This window comes from Staurois parvus, unplaced genomic scaffold, assembly GCF_062004578.1.
Source record: "Staurois parvus isolate SC_StPar_1 unplaced genomic scaffold, SC_StPar_1.0 ptg000049l, whole genome shotgun sequence".
In the NCBI taxonomy this organism is placed as follows: domain Eukaryota; kingdom Metazoa; phylum Chordata; class Amphibia; order Anura; family Ranidae; genus Staurois; species Staurois parvus.
The window spans coordinates 715969-728097 of NW_028317845.1; the positions used below are offsets into that span (position 1 = coordinate 715969).

Consider the following 12129-nt stretch of genomic DNA (forward strand, 5'->3'; position numbering starts at 1 on the left):
GTGCCAGGTAACATTTATAAATGATTTCACTCTATCAGTGAAAGCTCATAAAGTTGGTGAATGGTTTCAGACTGTTAAAATAAAAATGAAAAAAAATGAAGATTACCAACCTGCCATGGACTGTCTCCTTTGCGCCCTTTCTTTGCCCCTGTGAGACGAGCTGAATAGTCATAGTCAATGATTTTACTTCTGCCACAAGGAAAATCCCCTGTAAGATATCAGATATATGTATTCTGTTCAGTACAACATATAAAAGCATAGCCATTTTTTTATTCCCTCCCCATAGTTCTGTTATATGTACTTCTGCTCTGATTTCTGCAGTTCAAGCAATTATTCTGATAGCTCTGGGAAACCTGCAGTCAGGACAAGTCACAATATAGAAGTCTTTGATTCTGGTGCCGGAGGCCCCTGACACAAAACAATATGAGTATATAGCAGAAGAAGTAGGTTAAGTGAAAAAGTTAGGCTCAGTTTAGGGGCTAAGTGTTATTATGCCGGTGGTGAACTGTGATAGCTGCACCGAAAAAAGGCAAGCAGAGGGCAAAGGAATAGTCACCTATTTTGCCTATAGCAGTGGTTTCCAACCTGTGGCCCTTTGCTTGCCTTTATTCAGCACTTGGGCCACTATTCCTCCCACTGATATGATACACTGTTCCTCCCACTGACACTATTGATGAAGCATAATTCTTTCCACTGACACAAACAATGGGGCACGATTTATTTCACTGACACCAAGAATAGGGCACAATTCCTCCCACTGATATAAATAATCCTCCCAGTGAAAATGATTGGGCACTATTCCTTCCACTGACACCAATGATGGGGCAACGTTCATGATGGGGCAACGTTCCTCCCATTGACATCAATGATACGCACTGTTCCTTCCACTGACACTGACGGTAGGGCACTATTGCTCCCACTGATACCAAGGTGGGGCCACTTTTCCTGCTCCTACAGTTCACAGGTGCGATGTAATTTTTTCTACTCCAATGGACCACCAAGCCTGTTTACTCCTACTGACACTGGGGCATTTCTACACCCACTGGCCATGGTCTGGACCTCTAAACTCTGAAGGACAGAGATTTGGCCCTTTGCTTAGAAAGTTTGGAGAATCTTGGTCTGTAAATTTCCTGCAGCTGATATTTTCCTCATTACTGACTTACCCTGCCTTGTTCTGCACTTTGTCTCTGTATCGAATCAGCCATCTTGTTAGAGACAAGGCTTTGCTTCTCATTATCATTATCAAGAAGCAGCAGGATAGGTGGAGGAAACTGATTCACAGAATTCACAGAATGGATAAAGCAGAAGCAGGGAGATCCTTGCACTGCAGGTCCTTGGATACAGTTTTACTTCACGCAAGGCAAACATGCAGCAGTAGTAGTACAATAGTGACATTCCCAATCGTACACCAAAACTCATGAGACTAGCACTCAGAGGCACAGTGCCTCAGATCTCACTCTGCAGAAATACAGCTTTAAGGCATAAAGTACAGAAAGTACACTAGTAATTTTAACATTTCTAGATGTTCTATATAATACAGACAATCTTTACTTTTTGAGTTCAGGTCTACTTCCGTGTTAAGGGTTCAATCGACAAGTAAAAAGTGCATGTTCAGCCAAAACTTATTTTAATTTAAAAATAATAAAACATTCAATTGTAAAAAAATTATAAAATTGTAAAAAAAAATAATAAAAATAAAGAACTATTGACACCATGCACTGCCCTACTGACAACATCCTGCACATACTACTCACCGCCATAACTCCGCACTCCTCTCCCTGTACACACAGGCCCACTGATTTCATGATACTACTCTGCCGGGTGCCAACTTTTCCTCCAGTGGATTGTGTCTTGTGAAGGCATCATAAGCCTCAGTCTGAGCACCGGGTCCGGAGCTATGGATTGGAGAAGCTATGGAGAAGGTGGTAGCGCTATTACACCTGTTTCTATTGCTCTCCATTATACTTTGGCCCTTTACAGTCCAGTGGTTTCGCCAGAGCGAAAGTGAACTAAAATCCCCAAGAACCTTGGCTGCTTTTTACTCTTGTCTGTGTCCCTGTTACAGATTTTTCCTCATATCCGGTCTGGTGAAATCACTGTTATCAGTATAATAAGGAAGGGAAAATCTCTCTAACAGGGCCTGGATAGCAGTAAAAATCCAACAGTTATTCTAATCAAACCCCACCGGAAAACAAATAAATAAAATTGGGTTTTTTGTAATCATCAAAAAATTATTTTCCCCAAGTCCATTGAGGAACACAGCTTGATAGTAAGAAACCTAGGGTTATACTGCTGCCTGAAGGATATATGAACATTGGGCACACTGAAAAACTGAAGGCCAGTCTCTTTGAGGCTATAAACCCCTCCCACCTCACACCCACTTAGCTGTTTAGATTTTATGACAAGTACAAATATCCTATTTTCTCTATCAACCATTGAGGGTCACAGTTTGATAATAAGAAACCTAGGGATTTGTAAAAGCAGTCCAAACTGTGGGCCTCTAAATAACATAAGAAACCAGCCCAACAAGAAAAGATCAAAACAAAATGGTAAAATAAATAGTCACTTCTAGAACTTTTCAAAGGAAACTAGCATCTACAGCAGTAGACAGGTCGACCTTGTATAACTTTGAGAAAGTATATACAGAAGACCAAGTTCCAGCTTTAAAATCTGTGAAACCAAGGCCTGGTAATGAAATCCCCAAAAACTCTCACAGCCCTAGGGTAGTGGGATATAATGGAGAAAGGATGCATCTAAGTCTGCAATTTAGAGGCTTGCACAACAATCTGTTGAAGCCATTTATAAATAGTAGATTTGGAGGCCAGAGAACCTCTTTTAGAACTTTCAGGAAAGAAAAAACAGGAATCAGCCTGTCTAAAAGAAGCAGTAGCAGAAAAGACAATAGAGAGAAATCTAAAAAACAAACACGGTAGCTGCGAAAAGCAAGCTACCAAAGTAGGTAATAATACACCCAAGCAGAGTACTTCACATGTAGAAACACATTTTATTGAATTCCCATTAAAAAAGGGGGGAATGATATCTGCAGACAGTGAATATTATACACAACCACCTAAAACACTATTAAAACCAAAAAAGCAATCCGGATTGCAATGCATAAAAAAGTTTACAATGTCAATATGGACATCGGTGAGATAGAATGGACGATAATGTTCCTAATAGGAGCAAGCTGTGGGCGAAACTAATAGTTCCCTGAGCAGGTGATGAAAAATATAAGTTTGGGGTGTTCATGATGTTAAATAGTCTCTGTTCATTGGTGCACAGTTTTAGGCCATGAATGATATTGAACAGTGAGAGGTGAATGGATAATATGGCCACTATGAAATGAATGTCCCAGATACTTGGAGAGCAAAATAAATGACCATCAGATTTTGGGCATGAGAACAAAGTGAAGCAGACTGAATGGAATATGTATCCAAATGAGCATCTTATGTGGAGATAAGAGCTATTATTACATTCTGTGCAGTCCTTTAAACAATGGATAAAGTGACCGGAGACAGTTTAGCAGATAGGAAGACCACGTATATGTTGTGAGAGGGATTGCCTTGGTAGAGTGGGTATAGAAATAGTGTAAGATCATCTCTTCCACTCCTCCTTCTCATTTTCCTCTCCTCCATTCCCAAAATCCATTCACTATATCCCTCTGCTCCTCCCAAACAATTGTATATTGTGTCCTCACTGCTCCCTTCGCCCCTCTATGGCACCCACCATCTCCTCCTATTACTCCGCTCTCCCACTGACCCCAACACCTCCACTAGGAGTTTCTCACGCTCCTGCACATCCCGCTCCCATGCCACCTTTCTCACCCTTCTCCTCCTCCTAACCGTGGGGGACATCTCCCCGAATCCTGGCCCTCCACCTCCCTCACCCGCTCAACACCCTCCCACCTCCACGTCCTACTGCAACCCCCACAACTTAGTATCTGTCCCCCTGCTCCCTAAAATCTCCCCCCCATTTTCATGTGCACTCCTGAACACCCGTTCGGTGTGCAACAAGCTTACCGCCATCCACGACCTCTTTGTTTCCCGCTCCCTCAACCTCCTAGCGATCACGGAAACCTGGATCCAGCCCACTGACTCTACCTCCCCTGCTGCACTCTCCTACGGAGGTCTCACCTGGACCCACTCACCCAGGCCTAACGGTCATAAAGGTGGTGGGGTTGGTCTGCTCCTGTCACCGCACAGCACCTTCCGAGTCCTCCCAAACCCCCCCTCCCTATCCTTCTCCTCCTTCGAGGCCCACTGCGTCCGACTATTCTCCCCAACCCCCCTGAAGATTGCTGTGATATACCGGCCTCCTGGATCCATACCCCGCTTCCTGGATGACTTCTCCTCCTGGCTACCCTTCTTCCTCTCCTCTGAGCAACCCACCATCATCCTTGGGGATTTCAACATCCCTGTCAACCTCGACAACCCGGACACAGCCCGTCTCCTCCACCTAACCTCCTCCTTTGCACTTGCACAGTGCATACAATCCACCACCCACTCCGACGGAAATATCCTGGACCTTGTCTTCTCCAACCGCTGCGCTCCCCACAACCTCACTAACACCCCCTTCCCTCTCTCTGACCACAACCTGATCACCTTCTCTATCTCCTCGTCCTCCAACGCCTACCCCTCCAAATGTCACACTACTACCAGCCGTAACCTCCGCAACCTTAACCCTGCCTCCCTCCACTCTGCAGCTGATCAACTCCACGACCGCATCCTCCACCTGTCCTTCCCCGACTTGGCTTTGACCGCCTACAACAATGCGCTCTCAACAGCCCTTGACTCACTAGCGCCTTTAACCACACGCAACATCAGACCCCGACCGCTCCAGCCCTGGCAGACTGATCACACCAAAACCCTCAAACGACAAAGTCGTGCCCTGGAGCGACTGTGGCGCAAAACCAAATCCCAACAAGCCTTCACCCGCTATAAATCTGCCTTCCGCACCTACACCTCCTCCCTCCATGCTGCCAAACAGGCCTACTTCTTGACCCTCATCAAGGCCCTCTCCTCCAATCCTCGCCGACTCTTCTCTGCCTTCAGCTCTCTACTCTCTCCACCCCCACCTCCACCCAGCACCTCACTCACTGCCCTTGAGATTGCCAATCACTTCAAAAACAAGATTGACACAATTCGCAAGGACATTGCCGCAACTCACACACCCTCTCAACCCGTCCCCTCTCACACAGCTACCCCCTTATCCCCCCTCCCCCTCGACATAACCCGCAAGGACTTCGTCGCTGCTCAAACTCTCTCCAACCCCCTTCACCCTCACTCAGCTACCCCCTCATCACCCCTCACCCACGGCCCCACCACTGCTCTGACCTCCTCTTCCACCCCACCCTACATTCCTCATACTGAAGCTCCCCCCACACTCCGCACCTTTGACCTTACTACCATCGAGGAAGTCTCCAAGATCCTCTCTGATGCCCGCCTCACCACCTGCCCCCTCGACCCTATCCCCTCACAATTCCTATGACCTCCCTCCCCCTCCATCCTACGCTACCTCACCCACATCTTCAATCTCTCCCTCTCCTCCGGCACTTTCCCCTCCCCTCTGAAACATGCACACATCACCCCCATACTTAAAAAGCCCTCCCTGGACCCCAATGATCCGAACAACCTCAGACCCATCTCCCTGCTCCCATTTACATCTAAACTCCTCGAGCGCCTAGTCTACACCCGCCTATGCTCTCACCTCAACGACAACAACCTCCTCGATCCCCTACAGTCCGGCTTCCGTCCCCTACACTCCACCGAAACTGCCTTACTCAAACTCTCCAATGACCTGCTAACCGCCAAAGCTAATGGCCACTATTCAGTGCTCCTACTCCTTGACCTCTCTGCGGCCTTCGACACAGTCGACCACCCCCTCCTCCTCAAAAAACTACACTCCCTCGGCCTCAGAGATTCTGCTCTCTCCTGGCTCTCATCCTACCTGTCACAACGCTCCTTCAGCGTTACCTATAATGCTACCACCTCCCCCTCACTCCCCCTCTCTGTTGGGGTCCCTCAAGGCTCTGTCCTTGGGCCCCTTCTCTTCTCCATCTATACCTCCACCCTTGGCCAACTCATACACTCTCACAGCTTCAACTACCACCTCTATGCCGACGACACACAAATCTATCTCTCAACCCCCCACCTCACCCCCTTGGTCTCAGCCCGAATCACACACCTACTGAGCGACATATCAGACTGGATGTCGCTCCATTTCCTTAAATTGAACCTCTCCAAAACCGAGTTTCTTGTCTTCCCCCCAGCCCGGACACCACCCTCCATTGATTTCTCCGTCACGTCCAACAACGCTACCATCAAACCCGCCCTGCAGGCCAGAGTACTGGGTGTCATTCTGGACTCCAACCTATCCTTCCAGCCCCAAGTCCAATCTTTAACAAACTCGTGCAGACTCCACCTCCGCAACATCGCCAAAATCCGCACGTTCCTAACCCCAGAAACCACTAAACAGCTCATCCACTCCCTCATCATATCACGACTCGACTACTGCAACTCCCTCCTCACTGGCCTGCCTCGCCGCTGGCTATCCCCGCTTCAGTCGATCCTGAATACGGCTGCCAGACTCATTCACCTTTCCAACCGCTCTGTCTCCGCCACCCCCCTCTGCCAATCCCTCCACTGGCTTCCGATTGCGCAACGGATCAAATTCAAAATCCTAACGCTGACGTACAAAGCTGTCCACCATACTGCCCCGAACTACATCACTGACCTAATATCCAAGTACCGCCCAGCACGCACACTCCGCTCCTCACAAGACCTCCTTCTCTCTAGTTCCCTGGTCTCCTCCTCCCATGCCCGCCTCCAGGACTTCTCCAGGGTGTCACCCATCCTCTGGAACTCCCTGCCCCAACCCATCAGATTATCACCTACTCTCCTCTCCTTTAGGCGCACCCTGAAAACCCATCTCTTCAGGGAAGCCTACCCCACCCCCTGCTAACTTGCCGACCTCCTCCACTCTTCCTACCACTCCATCCCCCACAGCTATCTCCTCCTGTGCCACCACCCCCTCCCTCCTAGATTGTAAGCTCGAAAGAGCAGGGCCCTCGATCCCCTCATGTTTTGCATTGTATTGGTATTGTTCCGTCACATGTTCTGTCCCCCTTTGTAATGTACAGCGCTGAGTGAACTATTGGCGCTTTATAAATACTGTATAATAATAATAATAATGGATAAATGCTTCACACACTTACTGCTACCGGGTCACAGAGTTGCAGACAGTCCAGCCTCATTATCATTATCCAGTCATTAGATGTTATGACGTCATCACACCCAGAAGTCTGCACATCGGACATATGAGATTTATCTCATGATGCAAGGGCTGCATAAACCATTACCGGAGGCCCAAGAGAGTTCCCCATATCGAGTTACACGACACACCATATTCTTCAGAGGCATGGGCAGTGACTAACCTTGGAAATGGATGGAAACGCCAAACAAACAGCTTACGGAGCAATTACATAAGGAAAGATCTAAAGAAAGGCTGAACTGTCTGCAACTCTATGTCCTGGTAGCAGGAAGTGTGTGAAGTATTTATCCATGATCTTACACTAAGGAAGTGAGTCCTTATTGTGAAGAATATCCTTTCCATGTTAAAATGAAGAATCCTGGTTTGACCCTGGGTCCTGAGTCAATTTTGGGGTCATGGTTGATACATCGCTAGGCCCCTAGCCAAGGGTGGGGTTGAAGACTAGTCCAGTTGTCCCGTATCCATCTGGACTTGGCACATCATGGTCAAGAGCTGTGTGGTATTCAGTTTCCTTATGTTCTTGAGCCTTTATTCCAGTTGCTAGAAGTGGAGCATCCAAAAAATGTGCCATATGGGAACATCTGGGGGTTCCTTTGTCTCAGTTGTCTTATCGCTGGCTAAAACGTTTTGGCATTGTTTTGCAGGGGAATGAGTGTGTCATATGGTAGTGTGCTCAGCTGGGCATAGTCATAGAAGGGACAAGAAGAGAAAGCACAGTAAAATAAAGTTAGCACCTTGATCCTCCTGACCCTCAGCTGCGAGTCCTGTAACAAGATGATGGAAGCTAATGCTGTGGACTTAGTATACATAGGGAGCTGGGCCCAAATCCATAGTGCTCCCAAGCATAGAAATGGAAGACAGCTTAAAGATACAAGTATGTGCTTGCGTTCTGTGCAGAAATGACAGCTACAGAAGTGGTCTACCCTATGTGTGGCGTTCCATGTAGAGGAATTCTGATAGTGTTTCAAATGTGATGTCAGATGTCATGGAGATCTTTGCAAAATTACAGTGAAGTGTAGAAAGTACATTTTATGCACATATGATTGCAAGTAAATCATTTTTTTTCCCTGGAGCCTGCAGAACATTGCACTTGTGATCAGCAGATCACGGATGTAATGTCAGGCTTCTGCAGAATCTCAGTATAGCTGTCTGCGGGTACCTCCCATATGGGCAGACAGTTGCAGGAGAGCAGAAAGATCAATGAACTATGAGAGAGCTCACCAGAACCCTAGCAGTTCAATAAGAACTACAATACGTCTGCCATGGTGGCATATGGTAGTTGTAGTTCATTCATTCACAGATTGCTGTGAATGAATGTCACAGCTGTCTGGACAGGGCCTTGTACGACCGCAGTCTTTAAATTGTGACAGTGGGTGCGGGGGAAAAGATACCCCGCCCGCTATCACAGTGGAGGATCAGAGGGAAGCAGGCAAGTGCTCTTTGGTAACATGTTACACCCTAAATTTGGGTGTACAGTGCTCAGCATAAATGAGTACACCCGTTTTGAAAAGTTAGATTTTAATCAATATCTCAGTGAACAATTTCCAAAATTTTGACAAAACTGAGTTCTATAGAACATTTGTTTAGCTCATTACATGAAAATACGTTTAAGAATATAACTTAGATTACAAAATCTTCAGTTTTACTCAAATTAGTTGATGCAAAAATGAATAAACCCCACAACAAAAACTACTACATCTAGTATTTTGTATGACCTCCATGATTTGTAATTACAGCACGAAGTCTTCTAGGCACGGAATGAACAAGTTGGCGACATATTGCAACATCTATCTTTTTCCATTCTTCAAGAACGACCTCTTTTGGAGCCTGGATGCTGGATGGAGAGTGATGCTCAACTTGTCTCTTCAGAATTTCACATAGGTGTTCGATTGGGTTCAGATCAGGAGACATGCTTGGCCACTGAATCACTTTCACCCTGTTCTTCTTCAGAAATAAAACAGTGGCCTTAAATGTGTATTTTGGATCATTGTCATGTTGGAAAAGTGCACAACTGCCAAGGGCACGGAGTGATAGCAACATCTTTCAATATAGAGCAGTACATCTGTGAATTCATGATACCATCAATGAAATGCAGTTCCCCGACACCAGCAACACTCATGCAGCCCAGCAGAAGGACACTGTCACCACCATGTTTCACTGTAGGCACCATGCTTTGTTATTTGTACTTCTCACCTTTGTGACACCATAGAGTTTTGAAGCCATCAGTTCCAAAAACATTTATCTTGGTCTCATCACTTCAGAGTTCCAGTAGTCTTTTTCATCATGGGCCCTAGTAAATTCTAGGCAGGCCTTTTTGTGCATGGGCTTTAGGAGAGGCTTTCGTGGACGAGACCCATGCATGCCATTCCTCTGCAGTGTATGCCGTATTGTGTCACTGGAAACAATCACCCCAGTTTTGCTTTCTACTTCGTTAGCTAACTGCAGTGAACTTGCATGCCAATTTTCTTCAACACTTATCAGAAGACGCTCCTGTTGAGGTGTTAACTTCCATAGACAGCCTGGACATCTCTGTGTGATGGATGCAGTTCCATCTTTGTTAACATTTTTGTATCACTTTTGCTACAGTATTCTGACTGATAAGTAAAGCTTTGCCTATCTTCTTGTAGTCTTCACCCTTCTTGTGTAAAAAAATTATTTTCTTTCTCAGACCTTGTGACATTTCTCTTCCATGTGGTGCCATTGCTGACAACGTGAAATGGGAAATAACGCCCTTTTATAATCAACTGTCTGCTGGACACCTGATTAATTAATAAGTAGACTCGCCTGTAGTTGAATTCTTGCTAATTAGGATTTTGTTGTCTAAAATGTAGCTTTGCTACGAAGACTTTCATTGGGGTGTATTCATTTTTGCAACATGGTCTTGAATGAATGTTAGGAAAAACATTTTTTGTGTGTGCAAATTTTAATAAATGTTGTTTGCAATCAATGGCCCACATTTGTGGGAGTATTTTGTATAGTAGTGTCTTACAGAAAAAGTTGATTCTTAAAGAATAGTAAAGGATTTCTGAGAAATCTGTTGGGGTGTACTCATTTATGCTGAGAAATGTATCATGTAACATGTTACCAAAAGTGAGCTTATCCTTTAAGGCCTCAGGCCAGGGATTTCATGTGTGGGCCTATGACCAAAAGTATGACACAAAATGGTGGAAGGAAATCCAACTACAGGGGGTAGCTGTCCTACCCAATAAGAAACAGGGAGGTTACAATTTGGCACCAAAACCTGCCCAGTTGTATTTCCCCTTACACCCTTGTATAAAAGTAAGATTCAGCGAATGATTAGCATCAGAATGTTGAAAAAGAACAGACAAAACAAGCCTTTCACATGGTTATAAATGCTGAATCCAAAAGCCCCTGTCTTTCAGAACCTGGGGTTTAACAGCCAGGATGTAAAAGCCAGCTAACAAGAAGCAGGTTGGAAGGTTAGTCCAAGAGATAGTAGTTTTGGTCAATCTGGTGGATACTACTGTACATTGGCTGTGGCATTGTCCAAATAAATCTGGACCAAATATTAATTCAGGAGGAGGGCCCCAGGGAAGTAAAGGAAGGTGAATTACTCGCAACTGCAGGAATTAATGAGAAGTTGTGATTCCTCCAAGGACCAACAACCCCCCAAGGCCACAGAGGGTTTAAAACTCTGCCCTGACCCAGAAGACTGGCATTCATCATGACAATCTTCCATTGTAAGGAAATAAAACATTTACCTTGTCCAAAAAGACAGACTAAATTTGTCCCATACCATGAGTATGTTCTGTTGCACAGCACTTGAGTGGAATTGAGCCAGTGGAAAAAATACAAAGGTGGATACCAACAATTCCAACATTGGCATGCAGCTTTACAGGGAGGACTGACACCAGGATTGAAGTTGCTAAACCTGCCTCTGCAATTTTGTCAACAATTTTGAGGGGTTTCCAGGAGGAGGCGCAGGAACACCAAGCATTATTATGGAATTATATAGGCCTTCTTGATGTTCAGCATCCAACCAAAGTCCTCCAAGGTCTGCAGTGTGATTGACACATTGGATTTGAAGGCCAGAGAGGTTTGCTGTCAAAGCAGCAGATCTTCTAAGAATCCAATAATTGAGATACTGCTGAGGCAGAGAAGGCCAAGGATTGCAGATAGAACCTTTGTAAAGGATTTCGAAGTGGAAATAGGACTATCAAGGCAGTATCAGATGAAATCTCCAGCCACATTTGCGCAAAAACGCTATTTCACGTGAACAAACTAATTTACACATGCAAGCTACCTAATCCTAATCTTGGCACCACATGGCCTATTTAAGGAACAGAGCTAAGCTTGGAATTTACTGAATGTCCTTTAGCGGGTATCTTGCAACCTGAATCCACTTTGGTCTTTGTGATCTGCTTACCAGTTGCTGACCCAGCCTGCCCCTGGACCCATCTTTGCTCTAAGGCTGGCCGTACATTATACAATTTTCTTATTCAATTTCCTTTAGACTTGCCTTACATTGTGTAGTGCAAGGGCCTGTCTGATTTCATACACATTGAAAGTGTTTAGGTTTAACCTTATATTGTATGGTTTTGGTAAAACTAAAAGAAAATTGTACAAGAGAGTTGTATAATGTATGGTCACCCTAATTTCCTGTTGTGACCTCGTCTGATCTTCCTGACTTGGCTGGATCCTGACTGGGGTTCATCTCTGTTGACTCCCTGGTGTGACCTCCACCTGCCTGCTGACCAGGATTATGCTTACCTCCTGATGTGACCTCAGCCCCCTCCTGACCATAACTCTGCCTTTTGCCTTGCCTACGGTCTGCCTTCTCGGTTTCTAACCATTACCTTGTCTCAGACCACACTTCCCACCTGTTGTGTGTTCCAGTGT

The 12129-nt window shown here is 45.6% G+C and overlaps 1 protein-coding gene across 1 annotated transcript in view; it reads right to left on the bottom strand.

Annotated features, from left to right (window-relative positions):
- Nucleotides 1-12129, bottom strand: part of PROC (protein C, inactivator of coagulation factors Va and VIIIa) — a 67333-nt gene that overhangs the window by 12647 nt on the left and 42557 nt on the right. The window contains exon 7 of the mRNA XM_089665602.1: nt 111-208. Within this exon, the coding sequence (XP_089521728.1) occupies nt 111-208 (98 nt within the window). The remainder of the gene's footprint in view (nt 1-110; nt 209-12129) is intronic.